Raw genomic sequence first — 22,863 nt, forward strand, 5'->3', positions numbered from 1 at the left:
TTAAAGGATCATACAAGGAGATTCTTCAGCAAAGGACTGAAGTTTCTGCCCTAGTCTTCTCACCTGTCCTTCCTGTCAGCCTGCACTACAGATTTCAGACTCTGTGGGAGCTCCTACAATCCTAGGAAGAGTGTATATTCAGGACGAAGTAATCCCAGAAAAGGAAGAACAGGCAGATCAAGATATGTAGCTCTGTGGCCACCAAGTTGTGGTTTTTGACAGATCGTCAAATCAGGGAAGACTATCCCCAAAAAGAGATCTTATGAGCATTAAAGACCAAATGTTGTGAGGAGGAACTGGACTTTAGGGCTGTGGTGATGGATGAGGTGGTGCTAACGATCTATCAAGGAAACCTGGGTCTTCGTATCAATGGAGAACTAACTACTGCCTACCCTCCGGTCATGGTAGTGAGAATACCAACCCCTTGGGTGCAAAGTGATAGTGACATCACTGTTTTGTGCCATCTAGAGAAGATGGGATGCAGGTTGATGAACTAACCTCAAGACATCCTGAACTGTGTTAATAAGTTCTGGACGTTTCAAGAGTTGGCAGGTCATGGTGTTCCTCTGCCAGATACATTCTCTTATGGTGCTCATGAAAATTTTGCTAAAATGATTGATGAAGCAGAAGTACTGGAGTTCCCAATGGTAGTGAAGAATACACGGTGTCATAGAGGAAAAGCAGTTTTCTTGGTTCGTGATAAGCACCATTTGGCTGACCTAAGCCATCTTATTCACCATGAAGCTCCATCCCTGTTTCAGAAATATGTTAAAGAGTCTCATGGAAGGGATGTATGTGTCATTGTCATGGGAGGCCGTGTGGTTGGCAACACTGTTCAACAGATGGGAGGATGCAAAGCAACTGCTCACTAGGTGGTGTCGGGATGATGTGCTCATTGAGTAAACAAGGGAAACAGCTAGTTATCCAGGTGTCTAATATCCTGGGAATGGTTGTGTGTGGCATTGACCTGTTGATGAAAGACGACGGCTCCTTCTGTGTCTGCGAGGCCAATGCAAATGTAGGTTTCATAGCCTTTGATAAAGCTTATAACCTAGATGTAGCTGGTATCATAGCTGACTATGCCGCCTCCCTTCTGCCCTCTGGCCGGCTCACCCAGCGTATGTCCCTGCTCTCTGTGGTGTCCACAGCCAGTGAGACTAGTGAGCTGGAGCTGGGTCCCCCAGCCAACACTGCTGTCGACAACATGAGCGTACGTTCCAGCTCTGTTGACAGCGACCCTGAAACCACAGAGCGAGAGCTGCTCACCAAGCTCCCAGGGGGCCTATTCAACATGAACCAACTGCTAGCCAATGAAATCAAATTCCTGGTGGAGTGATTCCGCCAGTAAATAATTAACCAACAAAACCCTTGTAAAGCTTTCTTTTTCTTCTTTCCTTTTTTCTTTCTGTTTTCTTTTTCTATTTTTTTTTTAAACCAACTTGCAATGCTGTTCATGGAAAATGCTCAGGAAGATGAGAGAAAATTGAGTAGGATTAGTTAGGAGGGAAGAAGGGGGAGATAGATGAGACCTTTGCTACTAACCTGTTACTGACTTTGATTTACAAATACTACAGATAGAGAAGCAGAAGAGGTGAGATAGGGAAAAATGTCAAGCTCTCATAGTTACCCTTTTAAGTTACTCAAAACTGTGTAGGCTCTCAGGCCATGAAGGACATAATTTTTTCATGGTCTCTTGCTTTTGTTTTTGTACAGTTGGTACAAATTTCAGAGTAGTGTAACTTCACATTGTGTTGTAATCCATGAGGAAGACATCTACCTAAATTATAATTTTTTTATACAAACCTGAAAATTCAGCCTATACACTATTATCTAGGAGCTTTATGTTCATAGTTATGCAATCTTGAGGAGCTTTTTATTGACTTTTTCCCCCTTAATTTGGGTGGGAGGGCAATGTGAATGTGACCCCATAAAGGTTTTTTAAATGATAAGGTTGGCATGTTTGCATGATAAAAGGGAAATGAACAGTATTGCAATGTCTGGCACACAAAATAACATCTACTCCATTGTAGATAAAGTTGCACTAGTTAAAAATATGTGTATTGACTTGTATCTGTTAGTGTTTTATCCTTTTTTGAAAGATATATGCTCCGTTAATATTGCATTTTTTAAAAATACATGCTAGTCTTAACATTCCCTGATCCATGCCTGCATCTTTAACGATGGCCAAAGTGAAGAAAATGCTACCTTTTTTGTTAACAAGACACTGACTTGAAACATGTGCATTTAAAGCCTTTTATTTTTTTCCTTTTTTCTTTTGGTGGTTGGGCATTTAAAGAATAAGGACAAGGAAAAATATTTTGGGGGGGCAAATCAAGGGTCTCTAAGTTCCTAAGTATAAAATTGAAGTGATTTCTAATACCAGCGTTATATATCAGCATTTTTCACATTTTAGGAGGGTGTGTGTGTGCATGTGTGTGTGTGTGCACGCGCGTGCATGCTTGCATGTTTATGTGCTTTGCATTTTGTTTACATCAACCAATCAAAAAGGAAAGATTCTAGAAAATAGAGCATGATGGGAAACAGTTTTTTACTATTAAAAAAAAACAACTGAGTCGTTTTCATAACTGTAATCTACTGGGTAGATATACTCACCTAAAGACATGAGGAGAATAGCTGCTTCTTAGGCTTTTGTGTATATGTATGTTGTTTGCTTTTTTCTTTGGTTCTAGACTGTTCAGTGTATGATTTATTCCAGGATACATGCTTTTCCTCTGCTTCTTGCTGTGCATTTTCTCCTTTTACACATAGGTTTTGGGGTGGGGTGGACTGAACATTTCTGTTTGGGGACTTATTTAGCAGTATTGAGTCTCTTACAGCCCTACTCTGAAGGCTTCAATATTCTACTCTTTATATTACTTTATTTCTGAATTTATAAAAGCCCACAAACTGCATATAATATGAGCCTTTAAACATGGGTAAAACTATCCCAATAAATGGTTTGGAAGGTGTGTTAAGAAATGGAGATGCTCCAGAGCTCAACGTAATTTTTTTAAGCAGCAAGTTCCATCTCCCTACAATCCTCTGAAACGTTTTACCCGAGTCCTTTCTTGCCTCTCCAGTGCTTTTTTCCTTCAGATGGACCTTAAACATAATTTACTGGACACTACTAGAGAGACTTCGAGGCAATAAGATCAGTATTAACCAGCTCTAACAGAGGTTTAATCATGCTTATTTGTACAGTTTTCCCCCTGTTTAAAAAAAGGAATGTAATAAAACTTGTTTTTTCCATAGAATTAAATAATATTAAAATGGAGTGAAAGGTTGATTGTTAACAAATAGAAATTAAAAAAAGAGGATCATACACCATGACCAAGTGCAGTTTATCCCAGGAATGCAAGGATTCTTCAGTATATGCAAATCAATCAATGTGATAAACCATATTAACAAACTGAAGGAGAAAAAGCATATGATCGTCTCAATAGATGCAGAAAAAGCTGAATTTTCGACAAAATTCAACACCCATTTATGATAAAAACCCTCCAGAAAGCAGGCATAGAGGGAACTTACCTCAACATAATAAAGGCCATATATGACAAACCCACAGCCAACATCATTCTCAATGGTGAAGAACTCAAACCATTTCCTCTAAGACCAGGAACAAGACAAGGTTGTCCACTCTCACCACTATTATTCACCATAGTTTTGGAAGTTTTAGCCACAGCAATCAGAGAAGAAAAAGAAACAAAAGGAATCCAAATTGGAAAAGAAGAAGTAAAGCTGTCACTGTTTGCAGATGACATGATACTATACGTAGAGAATCCTAAAGATGCTACCAGAAAACTACTAGAGCTAATCAATGAATTTGGTAAAGCAGCAGGGTACAAAATTAATGCACAGAAATCTCTTGCATTCCTATAGACTATATGATGAAAAATCTGAAAGAAAAATTAAGAAAACACTCCCATTTACCATTACAACAAAAAGAATAAAATACCTAGGAATAAACCTACCTAAGGAGAAAAAAGATCTGTATGCAGAAATCTACAAGACACTGATGAAAGAAATTAAAGATGATACAAACAGATGGAGAGATATACCATGTTCTTAGATTGGAAGAATCAACATTGTGAAAATGACTATACTACTCAAAGCAATCTACAGATTCAATGCAATCCCTATCAAACTACCAATGGCATTTTTCACAGAACTAGAACAAAAAATTTCACAATTTGTATGGAAACAAAAAAGACCCTGAATAGCCAAAGCAATCTTCAGAAAGAAAAACGGAGCTAGAGGAATCAGGCTCCCGGACTTCAGACTATACTACAAAACTGCAATAATCCAGATAATATGGTACTGGCACAAAAACAGAAATATAGATCAATGGAACACGATAGAAAGCCCAGAGACAAACCCACACACGTATGGTCACCTTATTTTTGATAAAGGAGGCAAGAATATACACTGGAGAAAAGACAGTCTCTTCAATAAGTGGTGCTGGGAAAACTGGACAGCTACACGTAAAAGAATGAAATTAGAACACTTCCTAACACCATACACAAAAATAAACTCAAAATGGATTAAAGGCCTAAATGTAAAGTTAGACACTATAAAACTCTTAGAGGAAAACATAGGAAGAACACTCTATGACGTAAATCACAGCAAGATCCTTTTTGACCCAGCTCCTAGAGAAATGGAAATAAAAACAGAAATAAACAAATGGGACCTAATGAAACTTAAAATCTTTTGCACAGCAAAGGAAACCATAAACAAGACAAAAAGACAACCCTCAGAATGGGGAAAAATATTTGCAAATGAAGCAACGGACAAGCGATTAATCTCCAAAATTTACAAGCAGCTCATGCAGCTCAATATCAAAAAAACAAACAACCCAATCCAAAAATGGGCAGAAGACCTAAACAGACATTTCTCCAAAGAAGATATACAGATTGCCAACAAAGACATGAAAGGATGCTCAACATCACTAATCATTAGAGAAATGCAAATCAAAACTACAATGAGGTATCACGTCACACTGGTCAGAATGGCCATCATCAAAAATCTACAAACAATAAATGCTGGAGAAGGTGTGGAGGAAAGGGCACCCTCTTGCACTGTTGGTAGGAATGTAACTTGATACAGCCACTATGGAGAACAGTACGGAGGTTCCTTTAAAAAGTAAAAATAGAACTACCATACGATCCAGCAATCCCACTACTGGGCATATACCCTGAGAAAACCATAATTCAAAAAGAGTCATGTACCACAATGTGCATTGCAGCTCTATTTACAATAGCCAGGACATGGAAGCAACCTAAGTGTCCATTGACAGATGAATGGATAAAGAAGACATGACACATATATACAATGGAATATTACTCAACCATAAAAAGAAACGAAATTGAGTTATTTGCAGTGAGGTGGATGGACCTAGAGTCTGTCATACAGAGTGGAGTGAAGTAAGTCAGAAAAAGAAAAACAAATACCATATACTAACATATATATATGGAATCTTAAAAAAAAAAAAAAAGGTTCTGAAGAACCTAGGGGCAGGACAAGAGTAAAGACGCAGATGTAGAGAATCGACTTGAGGACACGGGGAGGGGGAAGGGTAAGCTGGGACCAAGTGAAAGAGTGGCATGGGCTTATATATACTGCCAAATATAAAATAGATAGCTAGTGGGAAGCAGCCGCATAGCACAGAGAGATCAGCTTGGTGCTTTGTGACCACCTAGAAAGGAGGGAGACACAAGAGGGAGGAGATATGGGGATATATGTATATGTATAGCTGATTCACTTTGTTATAAAGCAGAAACTAACACACCATTGTAAAGCAATTATACTCCAATAAAGATGTTAAAAAAGGTAAACGTACACTTATCAGAACCTGCCATTCTGTAACAACTGTCCTATTTCTGTCCCTCCCCTTATGCTTATGGTCCCCACCTGCTTCTTCCACTTCTTACTCTCATTGCTCACTTACAATTTGCGTTTTGCTCCTTCCATTCATTAGATTTACACAATGACCTCTTCTTGCCAAAAGGTATTTTTCTAGGTCCCTTTCTTACTTGATATCTCTGGGACAACAGGCAGCTCACTCCCTGAAAGTGACTCTGCCCTTTGCTCTGTGACACCGCATCCAGTGGTTTCTTCCTCTGTTTTCCTGGCCATCTCTTCTCCATCCCTCTGCTGACTCTTTCCTGTATCCCACCTCTTATCTGCTGACATGTCTCGGGACTTAATCACCCCTTTGACTTTTTCTCTTTTTACACTTACTCCTTCCTAGAAACACGTCCATTCTCAAGGCTTCCCTGACCCCCTTTTGCTTCTAACTTCTAAATTTTCATCTCCAACCCTAGTATCTTCAACTGCTCAATTCTATCAAGGAAAGCTCCATTTTCCAATTTCTTAGACTAGGAAGTGTGAATTCATCTTTTTCTCCTTTCTCTCACCCCTGCCCTGCCTGTCTGTCCTAAGAGTAAGCAATTTGGAAGCCCACTCTTTCAGAGATGGGCTGCACCCACTCAAGACTACTTATGTGAGCAGGTGTCCTGGGACCATGATGGGTGGGAGGGTAGTACCGCGAGTGTGTGGAGGGGATCATTACCAGGCTATAGAGTATCAGTCTACAGAGATTCTTTGCTAAGAAGGACTAAATCAGTGAAATCCTGAGACGAGAAACTGGAAGGCTGAGAGGTAAGAATATAGCATCAAGATGGAAAGTCAAACTGGCACAAGTTGAAAAGTTTAATGATAACAAACTGACCAGTATGTGGGGAAACAGGTACTCTCAAAACTAGCCAGCATGCATGTAATTTGATATAGCCACTTTGGAAAGAAATTTCAGAGTATCTCTTACAAATGTAAATGCGTATACTCTATGACCCAGCAATTTCACTTCTTCATGTACACTAATGAAATATAGACCCACATATGAAGGCATATGAAGAAGAGGGCATGCTTAAGAATTTTACTGCAGCATTACTGATAATATTAAAATATTAGAAATAATCTAAATGTCCCAACTAGAGAATGGTTTAGTAAACTGTGATGTATCTGTTATTCAGAATACTACACAGAAGTACAAGATTGAAGTAGATGTGCACTAATACAGAAGCCTCTGCAAAGACACAGTAAAATAGAAAAAAGAAAGGCATGTTGTAGAATGATACATATAATATATAATTTTTATAAAAACATACACATATATAGACAACAATGAAATACTACATGTTTTTTCAGGGACATGTAAGTATACAGTTGTGTAACAGAAGATCTGCACAGCAAAATGATTAGAAGGATTATTTCTGGGGAGGCAGGAGAGGACTGAGGCTGGGATGGTGAACAAAGAGGACTTTATCCTTATCTGAATATGTATTTTTTTAGAACAAGGAAAAGTCACGCTTATGTCAGTTGTGTGATTATTAGAGAGACAGGGAGAGAGGGAGAGAGAGAATGAAAGAGAGAGAATGAGAGAGCAAAGAGGAACCAGAGAATGAAGCAAAGTAGCAAATAGACTGGCCAGAAATGAGCTGTGTCAGAGGACAGTTAAGGAACTGGTTCTGCAGACATAGCCTGTCCACTGCAGTGTTTCCCCAGTGCGTGTTTCAGCATACTTGGCTGGCCCAGAAGTGTCCTCAAAAGAACCAAGTTGTGTTGGAAGGAGTGGCCACTGCAGGCAAGGTTGGTGGGGCCAGCAAAAGGAAATAGGGCCAACAAAGCAGTAGCTGATTAGTGTTTAGCTTTGGGAAGGTGCAGATAAGATATAGGCCAGAGCCATGGTTGGCTGGAAAGAGGTCTAGTCAATGGGAAAGAGGTCAGAGTAGAATCCATGGACAAAGCAGGCTGGAGTTTGGCCAATGGGTACATGTCCTGTGTACATACAAGACAGGAACAGCTCTATAGAGTCAAAGTTAGATGCAAATTTCAGAGATAATTGCCAATGGGTTTTGCTATTTCCATGGGATATTGAAATAGCTGTTGCTTTTTACATTGGATAGTTTCTATTATCTTCTAGTCAGTCCTTTCTTGAGGTAATGCTGTTACCTTAAAATAGTCTGCAATTTCTCCCTGATTCTTACTGGCACACTCAGGCTCCTTGTCCACTTGGATTATGATAATAGCCTAATAAATGGCTTCACTACCTCTTCATTCCAATGCATCCTACCTATCACTGCCAGATTAATTTTCTTAAAGCATCACTTGCCTCATTTTAATTCACATAATCACGAAATGGCAGTGGTCCTCTTTTGCCCAAGGTCTTACCCAACCCAGTATCAGGATCAAACTCCTCTGTTTTGCTCTAAAAGATCTAAGTAATGTGAACCATTTTATGTTTAGATAACACTAACTCCCACTCTGCCCATAATCTGCATCATCAATTCCTCAGAACACTGGAGTTCAACCCCCAAGTCCAGTCCTTTAAAAGTATAAGAAGTCAGTGGTAGACATCAGGTTAGTCCTTTGGTATATCTGCTTCCCATTGTGGCCTCAAATCATGTACATTATTGTCATCCGAAGGAAACTTAAGTTTTCTCTGCTTCTCACCTACCGTCCTCCTTCTTTCCCTAAACCAAAGGAACTGAGTCATTTATCCTACTTCTGTGACCTTACCCACAGCACTTTCACACTAGCCTCTCTTCCTTCTCTCCAATTCAGGTCAGGCTCTTTGTGCACTCCACTCCACTCTTGTGCCTTTGTTATTAGCCAACCCCTGAAGAGCTCTCCCTACTCCTTCATCTATCCAGATTCTACATATTCCTACTTCAGGCTGCATCTCTATCATGTAGTCTTTTCTAATAGCTTCAGCCTACAGAGAGGTTGATCCCATCTCTAAATTCTTAAAGTATTTATAAACATCAGAAAATAACATTAATATATATTTTATTGTTCTTCGTGATTTCACGTGTGTGTGTGTGTGTTCACCTCCCAGTGTAAGTACCATAGAAGGAATCATATCTTTAATTTTATTGCATTCTCTCTGCTCTTTGCTACAGTGCCTTACTCATAGTGAACACTGACTAAGTACTAAATGACAAATTGGTCTGATGTATTTTATACTTGTGTGCAATTATTCTTTATGTATAATATTAATGAGGACTCTTTTGGTTGCAAATGGTAGTAACTCAAATCAAACTGAGTTAATTTAAAAGGGATTTGGTTCACCTAACTTAAATTGTAGGAATACTTTGGTTTAAGGCAAAACTGGATCCCTGTGCTCAAATAATATCATTAAGAATCAATCTTTCTACAATTGCATCAAAACAAAAATAAAAATAAAAAACCTAGCAATAAATTTAACCAAGGACATGAAAGACGTATACACTGAAAACTATAAAACATTGATGAAAGAAATTGAAGAAGATACAAATAAATGGAAAGATAATTTGTGTTCATGGATTGGAAGAATTTATATCGTTGAAGTGTCCATACTACCCAAAGCAATCTACAGATTCAATGCAATCCCTGTCAATATTCCAATGGCATTTTTCACAGAAATAGAACAAATAATCCTAAAATTTGTATGAAACCATAAAAGACCTTGAATAGCCAAAGCAACCTTGAGAAAGAAACAAAGCGGGAGGCATCATGAGCCCTGATTTCAAACTATATTACAAAGCTATAATAATCAAAACAGTATGGTATTGGCATAAAAACAGATGCATAGATCAACAGAACAGAATGGAGAGCCCAGAAATAAACCCACACATATATAGTAAATTAATTTACAACAAGGCAGCCAAGAATATACAGTGGGACCCGGACAGTCTCTCTTCATTAAATGTTGTTGAGAAAACTGGACAGCAACATGCAAAAGAATGAAACTGGACCACTATCTTACACCATACCCAAAAATTAACTCAATATTGATCAAAGATTTGAACATAAGATCTGAAAGCATAAAATTCCTAGAAGAAAACAAAGGCAGCAAGTTCCTTGTTATCTGTCTTGGCAATGATTTTTTAGATTTGACGCCAAACCAAAGGCAAAAATAAATAAATAAATAGGTGGGATGACATCAGACTGAAAACTCTTCTGCGTGGCAATGGAAACCATCAACGAAATGAAAAGGAAACCTACTGAATGGGAGAAAATATTTGTAAATTATATATCTGATAAGAGGTTAACATCCAAAATATATAAAGAACTCATACAACTTAATAGCAAAAAGTAAATTAATTATTTTCTTAAATCCAATTAAAAGTGGGCAGGAGACCTGAATAGACATTTTTCCAATGAAGACATACAGATGGCCAATAGTACACAAAAAGATGCTCAGCATCACTAATTATCAGGGAAATGCAAATTTAACCACAATGGGATATAACCTCACCCCTGTCAGAATGGCTGCTATGGAAAAGACAAGAAATTACAAGTGCTGGTAAGGATGTGGAGAAAATGGAACATTTGTGGACTCTTGATGGGAATGTAAATTGGTGCAGCCACTGTGGAAAACAGTATGGAGGATCCTCAAAAAATTAAAAATAGAACTACCATATGATCCAGCAATTCCACTTTTGGGTATTTATCTGAAGAAAACAAAAACACTAACTAGAAAAGATATATGCATCCCTATATACATTGCAGAATTGTTTACAATAGTTGAGACATGGAAACAACGTGTGTTCATCAATAGATGAATGGTCAAAGAAATTGTGGTATATATATACAAAGGAATATTATTCAGCCATAAAAATGGATGAAATCTTGCCATATGCAACAACATGGATGGACCTCAACGGCATTATGCTAAGTGAAATAAGTCAGAAAAAGACAAATGCCATATAATCTCACTTATGTGTGGAATCTAAAAAAGATAAAACCAAGCATACAGACAGAGAAGTGGTTGCCAGAAGTGGGGGGGATTGAGGGGGGTGGGCAAAATGGGTAAAGGGAGTCAAAAGGTACAAACTTCCAGTTATAAAATAAATAAGTCAAGGGGATGTAATGTACAGCATGGTGACTAAAGTTAATAATACTATATTGCATATTTGAAAGTCATTAGGAGAATAAATCTTAAAATTTCTCATCACAAGAAAAAATAATATGTAACTATGTATGTTGACAGATGTTAACTACAGATGGTCCCCGACTTACAATGGTTTGACATACAATTTTTTTGACTTCTTCCAGGCTAGCAGATATGCAGTATGATACTCTCTTGTGATGCTGGGCACCAGTAGCTCCCAGTCAGCCACGCTACCACAAGGGTAAACAAACAATATACTTACAACCATCCTGTACCCATGCAACCATTCTGTATTTTACTTTCAGTACAGTATGTGATAAATTATATGAGATATTCAACAGTTTGTTATAAAATAGGCTTTGTGTTAGATGATTTTGCCCAACTGTAGGCTAATGTGTTTTGAGCATGTTTAATGTAGGCTCGGCTAAGCTATGATGTTCAGTAGCTTGAGTGTATCAAATGCATTTTCACATATTTTCAACTTATAATGGGTTTATTGGGAAGTAACCCCATTGTTGTAAGTTGAGGAAGATCTGTAGATTATTTTGGTGATCATTTTGCAATATATACAAATATCAAATCAGTATGTTGTACACCTGAAACTACTATAATGTTGTATGTCAATTATCCTCCCTCCCCCAAAAAATCAATCTTTCTCCATCTCTCCATTCTGATTTTCTCTGTGTTGGCTCTCAGGCAGTTTGTTGATCATGAGTGGCAGAGGCAACCACCAGAAACTGCAGACTTTCATCTTATCCCCTAGCAACCCAAGGAAAAGAAACTCTCAATATTAGGTTGAAATATATAAAATTGTCATTTATGTAGGTCTAAAATGGTTGAGTAATAGCAATTTCAAATGTTTCAACCTAATAGTTCTAGAAAAAGTCCCAAGGCCCAAAGTTCATTACTTCAGTTTAGATTTCGTACCCACTAATAAACCAATCATTGTGGCTACTAGAAGATAGTACTCTTATTGGCCAGGTCTGATACATATGCCCACCCATGAGCCGTATGACAAAAAGGGAAAGAAGACTGGTTTTCTCAAAGGAAATTTAAGGTGCTGTTATCAGAAAAAGGAGAATAAAATCAGAGGAGGCAAAATACCAGATGCCCACTGTGCATAAAATAAACAACAAATGTGGCAATTTACCATGAAGGTAACAAAACCTAACTTCAGGGAACCTCATTGCATAGGCTCCTCCCAAGATCATATATCTAATTTTGTATTTAATTTTGGATTCTTTTTCTTAAAGAAGGGCCCCCAGTTATATGTTTTAGGACCAATAAAACCTGGAACTGCACCTAATAAAAATGCTCAAAAATATTTTTGAAATTAATAAATATTCCAATATATTGTACTTCTTTCTGGTTTTAGTGGAAATAAACCATTTACTAAATAGTTTATTCACTAAATTCTTCGCAATAACTTAATCTCTTTTGACATTAATAGAAAATAACTTGATTATTCCTTTCAGATCTTTCCAACTTCTCAGGATTCAGCATCTTAATGTATTTTTCTTCGCCTCTGTCACAGACCCACACAGATAAGGTCCTTTTCCATTTTTGCACAGCCCAGTTTGAGATGTGCATCTCTGAGTCGCACTGTGGTTCCCGATAGCACCAATTTGAAGAAACTTACCAGTTGTTCATATTCACTCTTAACTAATACTCATTTTTTTAAATTCTCAATTCTAAATCAAAACAACTTCTCTAAAATTACCATAGAGAGAACATGAAATGTAAGGTGGATCTTATGTTGGAGTGAATCTAGGATGTGAGTTGAGTCAAAGCTGTATACCTATAGAGGACCCATTATCAGAATTGTGCCAAAATTGGGTCTAGATAACCAGAAAATGTACCCTTGTTATTGGGATTTCCAAATGCACTTTACCCTTCTATTTGGCAGTCAGCCCCAGGAATGTAAATTCATGCTGTTTTGAATGAGGGGGAAGGTGAGGGAACTAAGTCTGCCTGCTGCTATTTTGATTACAGCATTTGTCCCTCAGAGAGACAGCTCTGGGATTGATGCTATTTTTCTTCCCTCTCAGGAAAATGGCTTGGGCTGTGTATCAGGGAAGACCAAGGGGCACCTACAAATGACAATTTCTGTGTAATCCCCCAGCAGGTTTCCAAATCTGTGGTCCTTCAGATGTGCCCTTGAGTCTGACCCATTTATTCCCTCCCCGCCCCCACCTACTGCAAGAAATATGGCATAGAAACAGGGCAGTGCAATTGTGTTGCCTTTTTTTCTTTTAATTTGTTGAAATGGTCTCTAGGCAGAAGAAGCGGGGAGTAGAAACCAGATGGCTGTAGCTGAAGTAGAAACCCACTACTAAGGAGCTTGGAGACGCTCAAATCTGGTGGCAGTATTTCCCTGCAGGGACAGGGGATGAAACAGCAGAGTGGTGGCAAAAGATTTCCAGAAGACTCACCTCCAGTGTCCTGTTTTCTCTATCCTAGGTCCACACACATGTAAAATTAAGTCCCTTTTCCTTTAATTCTCTAAAGCACCACGAACCTTGGGTTAGAACAAACTTTTCTTTAAGTTTGGTAGTGGGGAGAGAGGTAGTTAGTGGTAACACAAGGGTCTATATCACAGGACCTAATTTACAAATGAGTATTATCCATCCTTCCTTCGCCTCCCTATACCTTCCCTCAGCATCCCAACCACTCACCAAATCCCAGAAAATTTCACCAAACCACCTGATGTGTTCTTCAACCTCTCCTCCCTACACACATGAGGTAGAGAGAAATTTGAGACTGAGGGAAAAAGGAACAGTCAGAGTTAGCTAAGAGTTAACCTCTTAATCTTCCTACATTTGGGGAGACTCAGCCAACAGAAGAGCCCTTCACCCTGGTCTCCCTACCATCTAAACACCTGGAGGATAATAGCACACCAAGGTCTGGGGTGGGAGCTGATGCTTCTCTCCCCCACTCATCCTTAGGGAAAACTGACTCAATCTTTTGTGAAGCACTATGCCAATGCAGCTGAATATCCATTCAGATAGCCCCTGGTTAGGGTTTTTTCCTCCCCAACCAAATACATGGTATCTTTTTCAACACTACTTCTCCAACTCTCCAACACCAATTGGGTGTCCTACAATTCAATACCTGGAGCTAGCATCAGGCCCCACATGTTTAAGGGCTCAGACCCACAAATCTGCCCTCACTGCAGAGACCAGTCACAAGAATAAAGTCCCCAGATTACCTCTATACTTCTGTCCAACTTGGCTACAAATTGGGTGGTTCCCACAAATGCCTCTCAGATTCGATAATTTGGTAGCATGGCTCACAGCACTTGGGAAAGCACTTTACTTACCAGCTTATTATAAAGAATGCGACTCAGAAAGAGATGCGTAGGGTATGGGAGGGGGGAGGGAGAGATGCCATGCCCCCTCTCTGAGTATGCCAGCCTCCCAGCAACCCCATGTCTTCACCAACCCAGAAGCTCCCTGAACCCCATTGTTTAGGGGTTTTTATGGAGGTTTCAGTATGTAGGCATGATTGGTCAGACTATCGGCTATTCATGATTAAATCATTCTCCAGCCTCTCTCCCTTCTGGGGAAGTTGTGGGGGGTGGGCTGAAAGTTCCAAATGCCTAATCAAGGCTTGGTCTCTCTGGTGACATGGGGTTCCTATCACCCTTATCACTAGGGAAATTACAAGGGTTTTAGGAGCTCTGTGCCAGGAACTGAGGACAAAGACCAAATATCTTTCTTATTATACTACCCCATTATGTTCACCTGCTTTGTAAAAAAATTCTAGAAATGTCTCCTTAGGGGGTTAGCCTTTCTGGCTATTTCTGGCTCTCCCTCTCTGTGTACTCTCTATAACCCCTTAAGAGATTGACCAGAACCTCCTTTTTGTTCTTCATTAGGCTCTGCAACACATAAGTAGTTCCCCTGTGGCAGACTTCTTTATCGGTCCCCTCCAAACAAACCATTCATGGGAACAAGCATTCTCAGAGCATTGGAGTTGAATGCCCATGCTACCTCTCTTCCTTCCAGAAGAATCTTAGGATGTCAGTGGTAAGGGTGAACTTAAATGGCCAAGGAACTCACCCCCCAAGGCCCCCTTTCATGCAGTCATCTTCCCCACTATCCTGGGCCACCTCCATTGGCCTCTGGGTCACCGATGTCCCGTAAAGGAGAGTTGAGTCATCTTGAGTGCCCAAGGAGGCCTGTTGGCTCTTACTTGTTCAAATCTCTATTGGGAAACTCTCAGAGCTGGGTCCTGAGACTCTGGAATGGAAGACCAGGAGCTTGACTCATTAAGGTGGGATGAGATGGGTTGAGGACCAGTTTGACTGAAGGCCTCTTGCATTCTGCCCCCACTGCTGCAGGTTTCTCTCCCGGCACATGGTGAACATAGACAAAAACAAAAACACCACCACAACAACAAAACTCCCGGAAACAAAGCTATTTTTAAAAACTGTTATCAAGAGATCTTCCTTCTGAGGCAAGAAACTTACTCCCTCCTCGTTGGGCTTTACTAATCTGTGGCCCGGGAATGTGTTGGAAGGTGAGGGCCTCAAGGCCACACTGGTTGATCTGAAATCCGTGTTTATGTCCCAGCATGTGGCAATGTGCTCCACTCTGATGACACTTTTCGTTTCTAATAATAGAGCAGATGAAGTAATATTGCAATTGATGTTCCCGGGGATTTGATTGGATAAGTGCATAAACCCTGGAGGGGGAAGGGGGTTGTATGGACGGATCACATTAGTATTCCTGTCCTATCAATGTGCGGGGCCGCGAACAACGTCAGCCGGACCGATTCCCTGCGTCTGCCGGTCCCGCCACGGATTCATTAGGGATCCTCAAACAGATGAGCCCCGTGGAGACCAGGAATCAAGACAACGGATTAGAGCCAATTGCCTGCTTCGGGGACTGCCAGCCTTTCCAGGCCTGGTGACGGGGGAGGGAGGAGATAGACGAACGGAGCGCCGCTGCGGGAAGACACCCGAAGCTAGAGCGACAATCTCCCCCTGCCCGCCCTCCCCTCCACCTGGCAGCGCAGGCTTTGAAAGCTGCTCACCCATCTGAATGGAAACTAGGAACCGCCGGGCGGCGTGTTCCTTCTCGCCCAGCCTCGCGATCCATGCCGAGGGGAAGGCAGTGCGAGCCCGCGCCAGCGTCCAGCTCCCGGGACAGGGCCCGCAGTGCTGCTGAGCAGAACTTGACCGAGCCCCTTCCTCGCTGCTAGTGGAAGCGATGCTGCACGGCACAGCCAGCGCTTCCCCGGCTCTCCTTCAAGCTGAAGGTTACCCACCCGCGCAGCCAGTCCCAAGCCTGTGAGCGCCGCGCCTCGGGTCCCGGCTCCGGCTGCTTGGCGGCGGCGCGCAGGGCAACTACCTGGCCGCCCGCGCCGGGGCGCACTGCACCAGCGGCTTCGGCTTGGTGGATGTGTATGCATGAGTTCTGCACCGAATGGGCGCAAAAAGCGCCCCAGCCGGTCCACCCGCTCCTCAATCTTCCAGATCAGCAAGCCCCCGCTGCAGAGCCGGGATTGGGAGCGCAGGGGCAGCGGCTCCGAGAGCGCCCACAAGACCCAACGAGCCCTGGACGATTGCAAGATGGTAGGTGGAAAATGCGCCTCCTTTTTTTTTTTTTTTTTTTTTTTTTTTTGGAGAGGTGGGGTAATCGTGTACGTTAATCTTTCGCCTGAGTGCCAGGAACTCCGCCACCCTCAGCTCCTCCATGCCGGTCACGTGCACATGCACTATTTTTAAATCTGCAGTCCCCCAGATTCGCGGTGACACCCGGGTCGTAATGGCCCCGCCAAGAAGTGCCGCGGAAAGGGTCTTGGGGTCAGCGGCTGTAGGTCGTGCCTCTACCCCCTCGGAGAATGGCAGATACGAAAGACACGGTAAACTGGCTGGCTCACCAGGGAGGGAGGGGTTGAGTAGGTAAGAGTGCTGCTTTGTGGGGACACAGTAGCAAACAAACCCAAATAGAGTGCACGGGGCTCTGCGGAGGGGACGAAGGTTCCAGCTCAGACGCTGTAGCCGGTCTTCCCGTCAAGCTCGGAGCCCAGCCGGAGCGGTTCAGTGGTCCGGCAGGAGGTGAATGGTTTGCCTAATATAACCCACCTTCGGCCTTTGTCCCCAGGCCAGTTCAAATCCACATCCCAGCTGTGGTAGAGGGGAGACTTCTATGGGAGAGTTCCCAGCATCACTCTCTAGTTACCTGGGAGTGGCATGGTAGCTCTCCAAATACGCTCTGGCTCTTCAGAAACTGAGTCTGAACGGGTGGCGGCAAGTAGGTCTGGAAACAGAGCTTCCATGACGAGACGTACCGATGAAAAATAAACACTTGCTTTGGATGAAGAGAACTTACATCTTTGTGCCCCAATCTTTAAACAATCTGTAGGCTCTTTAGCAGGAGATTTGGGGAGGTGGCTCAGGGGTCAGCGAAAGCCTCTGTTTAGGTACTCAAAATAGGAAACTTCCTGATCAGTGTCTTATGAAAGAAACTCGCTCTCTTTTCCAGCTTGTCCAAGAGTTCAACACGCAAGTGGCCCTGTACCGAGAACTGGTCATTTCTATCGGGGACGTCTCTGTCAGCTGCCCCTCACTCAGGGCGGAAATGCACAAGACAAGAACCAAAGGCTGTGAAATGGCCCGCCAGGCACACCAAAAACTTGCTGCCATCTCGGGGTAGGAGACTCTTGGCATTATTTGGTAATTCATATACATGATGTGTGCATGCTGGCAGATATTTATGGTGACCAAGGCCTGAGAGATGTTCTCTGCAAATGTGAGGTTTTAACCAATCACCCCGAGATCAGGATTTTCTAGAGAGCTATGAACAGACTATAGACCAAATTATAATCCAAAAGCTGTGTGAGTCTTATATATGTATTGAATATTTGGGTTATTAAGTGATTTTTTAAAAAAATTAACTTTCAATATGCTGGCTACATGTTGGAATTTGGGGCTTAAAATGTTTTTGCAGAATGTTTGGGCACCAAACTGAAGTTAAATCATCATGCCTCAAGATTATTTTGTCATCTGCTGCTAAACATCTACTGCACAAAAGTCCTGTGCAGTAGGGGGAAAATCTTTGCTAAATCCCAGATTTACTAAACTTTTTACACCATGAGATAAATTCCTATGACATCATTTAAAATAAAATCCCTAAAATAAAGTCTTGGATATAAATTACTCTCTTTACTGTAGTGTATGAAAGGGAAGTTTTAACATGAGAAAAGCTTTTTAAAGATTGGGGAAATTCACAAATCTAACTAAATTTAAGCTTTTTGTGCCCCCCCAAATTATTTTTATTTCTTTTTATCACATTTATGGATTCTCATGCCTATTTTAGGTGATAAGACAGTGAGTGAAAACTTCTCTCCTGAGACCGCACTCACTCCTTCCCGATCTCTCAATAGTGGGAGAAAAGTTAGTCCTGGATTTTGTTAACAGTTCCTATTTTCAGATAAGTACAGAGAGCAAGGAAACACAGGAATCCTTATGCAGATACATTGATTTAAGTGTTTGATTCGGTCTGGATATAGCTTTTATCTATTTGTCTTCATGAGTATGGTTTTATCACAGTAGAAGTTCTAGTTAGTCAGACTCTCCTGATAATGTTGCAGATTGATCACTTGTAGGAATTATATCTAATTTACTTTTTTGAAAGAATCACTCTTTGTTATCTTTAACGCCATTAATATGTATAGTGACAATTATTAGTATATAAAGATTAGAAAACCATATGTTGCCTCTCTTAATAACTAGTCTACATTTGACAACAGGCATTTTACATGATGAAAAATGATTCGCTGTGCTAACCTCCTGGAAGTGAGAGATACATAAAATACGTTGCAAACCTATTTAATTTAGTAGAAATATTGAAAAGTATTATCCTTTTCTGTTTTAACTGTTATACTATACTTAACAGGAAGTAAATCTGGGAGTGAACCTAGGAGGTGCAAAGGAATTAAGTGTTTAAGGAATTTGGGGAAGAAATGCAGCTGTGATAAATCTCAGAGAAGAAGAGAGAAAAACAATCAGAAACACAAAAGGGAATCGTGGTGGACTGAAAACTGTGGAGAAACAATGATTCAGAAGGAAAAAGAGGGCTCAGGGCTAAGGAACTGCATCTATGTAAACTCTGTGTCTAAGAGTGTATGGTGTGGTTATATCCAGAGTTCCTTTAACTTGGAACTCAATTTGATATGTTCTAATCAGAGAAGATGCACTGGAGAAATGAACAAGGAGTTCAATTTAGTCTATTCTGCTACACACATGAAATTCAGGTTCTTCTAAAGGTTTAGGAAAGAAAGAGTCTGAAACTATTGGCTAAAAGTTGAGTTTTGAGGATTTGAGGTGAATTTTATGAATTCAGGGGGTTATAGCCCTTTACTACTTACTTACATGTTATCTGAGGGTTGATGTTATTGGGGGCAGTTTTATAAGAATTAGTGGGAAAATAGGTTGTTCTTAGAGCCTTGCAAAAGTAAGGCCAACTCTGTAGAATGTTCTAGAGTAGAATTTGAAACATTTTCCTCCTTAAAATCACAATGAAATACAGCTTAACCTTCTTTCTAAAAAGTGACAGCAATATTGAAGGAAATCCCTTTAGCTCCTCACCATCTGGGCTCCATTAATGAAGGATGTGATTGTCCTTGGCGGAATTCCATTCCTGATATTGCTAGTTATGTGGGCTCTCATTTCAAGCTTCATGTGAAGGCTGGTAGGGAGGCTGTAGGATTCACTTTACAATTTGATGCAGGGGTAAGAAAACAATGATTCCTGGGGAATGCAGACAGAAAGACTAGATTTCTTGACTGCCCATTGTTTGCTGGCAAAATCCATTTAGTTGATAGAATAATCCTCTGAGGGAGGGATTAGTATCCTTATTCTACAAATGGGTCTTAGAGAGGTTAAGGAAATTGCCCAAAGACACACAACTAAGAAGTGGTACAACTTTGATTTGGCCCCAGGTTTACATGCGTCTGAAATCTGTGAACTTTCCTCCATATAATGCTGCCATTCAAAAAGGTGTCACGTAAAAAAACAAAGTACTGAGACGTGCTAATGTATAGATGAACCTCCAAAAGAGTACACAAAATGGAAGAAGCCAGTCACAAAATACCAAGTATTATATGATTCCATTTATATGAAATGCTCAGAGAAAGCAAATCTATAAGAAACAGAAAGATTAGTGGTTGAGTAGGGCTTGGGGTGGGAACAGGGTGTGAGTGCAAATGAGCTTGAGGTATCTTTTTGGGGTGATGGAAATGATTCAAATTTGAATTGTGGTGATGCTTGTACAACTGTATGTTTTCTGAAAATCAATGAATCATTCAATCAATGATTGAAATCAATCAAATTCACTTAAAATGAGTGAATTTTATGGTATGTAAAGGATACCTCAATAAATGTTTTTAAAAAGGTATGATCACCATCAAAAAGGTATGATGAACACTTGACTTTCATTGGCTTTATTCTTTTCTACATATGTAGCTTTTAGTGAAAGGGATACGAGCTACAGGGATGGGATAAAGTAAATCTTGGCTCTCCATGCATTCATCAAGATGCCTGCCTGATAGTGATCATCTAAGCACCAATGCGTTGTTCTTTGTAGGAATACAGGTGGGGGGAAAGGCAGGACTTGAAGGAGTAAATGAATTCTCTCATTTCTTACCAACACAGACCACTCCTTTCTTCTCTACCACCTGGCTCTGGGGCCAGAGGAAGAAGGCAGGGTTGAAAGTGGACAGGGTAAAAAGAAAATGAGGCAAGATAAACAGAGAGGAAGAGAAAAAACAGAGTTAGGATTAAACCACACAGGTAGCGCATGGCATTGTGAGACCTCTCTATTGAGACCCACAACTTCATCATCCCTAAGGTCTTTAACATTTTAATGTCTCTGAATTTACAGTTCATTTTACAATGGATGATGCATCATATTGAGTGGCAGCATCTTTTCTTTCCTAATGGTACATAAAACAGTGGTGTTTCTTACAATGGATGATGTCTAAATTTAATAAAATACAGTTTGGGTTAAAAGTAAAAAAAAAAGAATTAAGCCAGAAATGCTACATCCCTTTCATCCCTGACCAGTTGAAACTCTGAAGGAATGGTGACCACAAAAGAAGAAAACTCGGACTGTGTTTCTCACTAGCTGACCCTGGGTAAGAAGACCATCTTCACAGATACAATCGAAACAATTTCTCAAATTGTGTTTAGATCAGCAGAAGTTCAGGTACAGCCTTTTCTTTCAAAGGCATTGAATGTTTTCTGGGCAGAGCCAGCCAGCTGAATCCAAAGTCTCCTCTGAATGGCTTGATTTACCACAGTTATTGTACCTTCACCATGCTGATCCTCTCCTAGGCATTAAAGCTAAGAGGGGCACTGCTCAATGTTTCTGTGTATGTGTGTGTGCACACACATGCACTTATGTGTGTGCACATGCACACACATCAGGGGTAGGAAGTTGTCTGGACCCTGTCTCCTTGGACTTCCCTCCAAAAATGACTTCTGAGACCCCTTTGAAGAATCCCTAAGGCTCCATGATACAGAGAGTACTGATTTAGCAAAATATCCTTGTTTTATGTTTGAGGAATCTGAGATTTGGAGGATTTAAAGTGACAACTTGGTCGAGTGTACATGAGGATTTTACAGTCAGGCAAATCGGGGCTGAATACCATCTTTGCTGACCTTGATGGAATTACTTACTCTCTAAATCTCAATTCCCTTATCTGTAAACTAGTTGTCATGCTCACTCCTGGGGTAGTTGAGAGGATTTAGGGAGACAGGATTTAGGAAGCCAGTACCCTGACAGGGGTACTCTGCCAGTCCCAGGCTGCTCTAAGACTGGAACCCAGGTTTCATGCTCTCTGGTCTAGTGCCTGTTCTATCAACCACACCATCTCCTGAGAATGAAGAGAGAAGAGTACAGCAATATAAGCTAGGAGGGCCCAGAAGAACCAATATCCTCCAGCAAACCCCAGGAGTTTATGCTATGGCTGGTGGGCTGGTTATTAGGAGTCCTTTTCCTTTGCTGATGTGGTACCTTTGTTGCACTGGATATTCACACCATGACCTTCTGTTAGTGGCTGCTGATTAGAGTGAAAGTGAGGTTTGACTATGCTAATGTGAGAGGCAATATAGCTGTCGTGGCAAAGAGCATTGACTCTAAATCAGATTAGACCTGGATAAAATCCTGGTTTTACCACTTACTAGGGATACATGTGTAATGATATTGCAAATTGCTTCACAGGGTGGTAAACGGCAGTGTGGCACAGTGGTTAAGTATATAGACTTTGGCGCTAGAGTGCCAGTGTTCAAATCTCAGCCTTACCACTCATAAATAGTGTGACCTTGGGCAAAGATGCTGCCTCTCTCTGCCTCAATTTCTTAATCAGCAAAATAGGGCTAATACGTAATGGGACCAAATCATACAGTATTCTGAGGATTGAGTAAAGTAACATACAGGAAGCGCTTAGAAGACTGCCTAGCATACAGCAAATGCTATTATTAAGCTCAGATTAGTGTTACTGTAATTACTAATAAGACATTTAAAATTCAGGTGGTCAAGATACATTTATATAAAAAAAAATCTGCCCCTCAAATATTTTACAAATAAATATTTTAGCTGAAATAAATTTTTGTTTACTTTGGTTTCTTACATTATGTTCTGAGGAATTTTCTCGGTTGAAACTTCCCAGATGGCTACCAAAAGGCCTCTTCTTTAATATCTTAAAAGCAATATGGAGATGTGAAGGTTCAAAAGTAGTTAAGTTTAGAAATACTTTCTTGGTATAAATCAACCTAGATTCTTCATAGATCATAATGTTTACAAAACCTTTTGGCCTAGCTCTGGTATAAGCTATGTGGACAAGCTTATGCCATTGGACAAGACTGTTAAATTCTCTGTACACCTCAATAATTGAATTGAATGATTTCTGAGTTGTCCGGCTTC

At 40.6% G+C, this 22,863-nt stretch overlaps 1 protein-coding gene, 1 long non-coding RNA gene and 1 pseudogene across 5 annotated transcripts in view; 2 read left to right on the top strand and 1 right to left on the bottom strand.

Moving 5' to 3' along the window:
- Nucleotides 1-22,863, bottom strand: part of LOC309624754 — a 134,047-nt gene that overhangs the window by 93,411 nt on the left and 17,773 nt on the right. The window lies entirely within an intron of this gene.
- RGS7BP (regulator of G protein signaling 7 binding protein) overlaps nt 311-22,863 on the top strand; it is a 140,050-nt gene continuing 117,497 nt past the window's right edge. For 2 of the 3 annotated variants that reach the window (XM_082383192.1, XM_082383194.1), the window contains exons 1-2: nt 311-16,508; nt 17,422-17,588. In XM_082383192.1, the coding sequence (XP_082239318.1) occupies nt 16,344-16,508; nt 17,422-17,588 (332 nt within the window). In that variant the 5' untranslated portion in view covers nt 311-16,343. Of the gene's footprint in view, nt 16,799-17,421; nt 17,589-22,863 lie in introns of all 3 variants that reach the window. The other variant, XM_082383193.1, reaches the window with a different exon arrangement.
- LOC309624745 (beta-citrylglutamate synthase B pseudogene) lies at nt 318-3,423 on the top strand (annotated as a pseudogene). The gene has a single exon. The product of its transcript is annotated as a beta-citrylglutamate synthase B pseudogene (transcript).

The sequence above is a fragment of the Balaenoptera borealis genome (assembly GCF_965194805.1).
Source record: "Balaenoptera borealis genome assembly, chromosome: 2".
In the NCBI taxonomy this organism is placed as follows: Eukaryota; Metazoa; Chordata; class Mammalia; order Artiodactyla; family Balaenopteridae; genus Balaenoptera; species Balaenoptera borealis.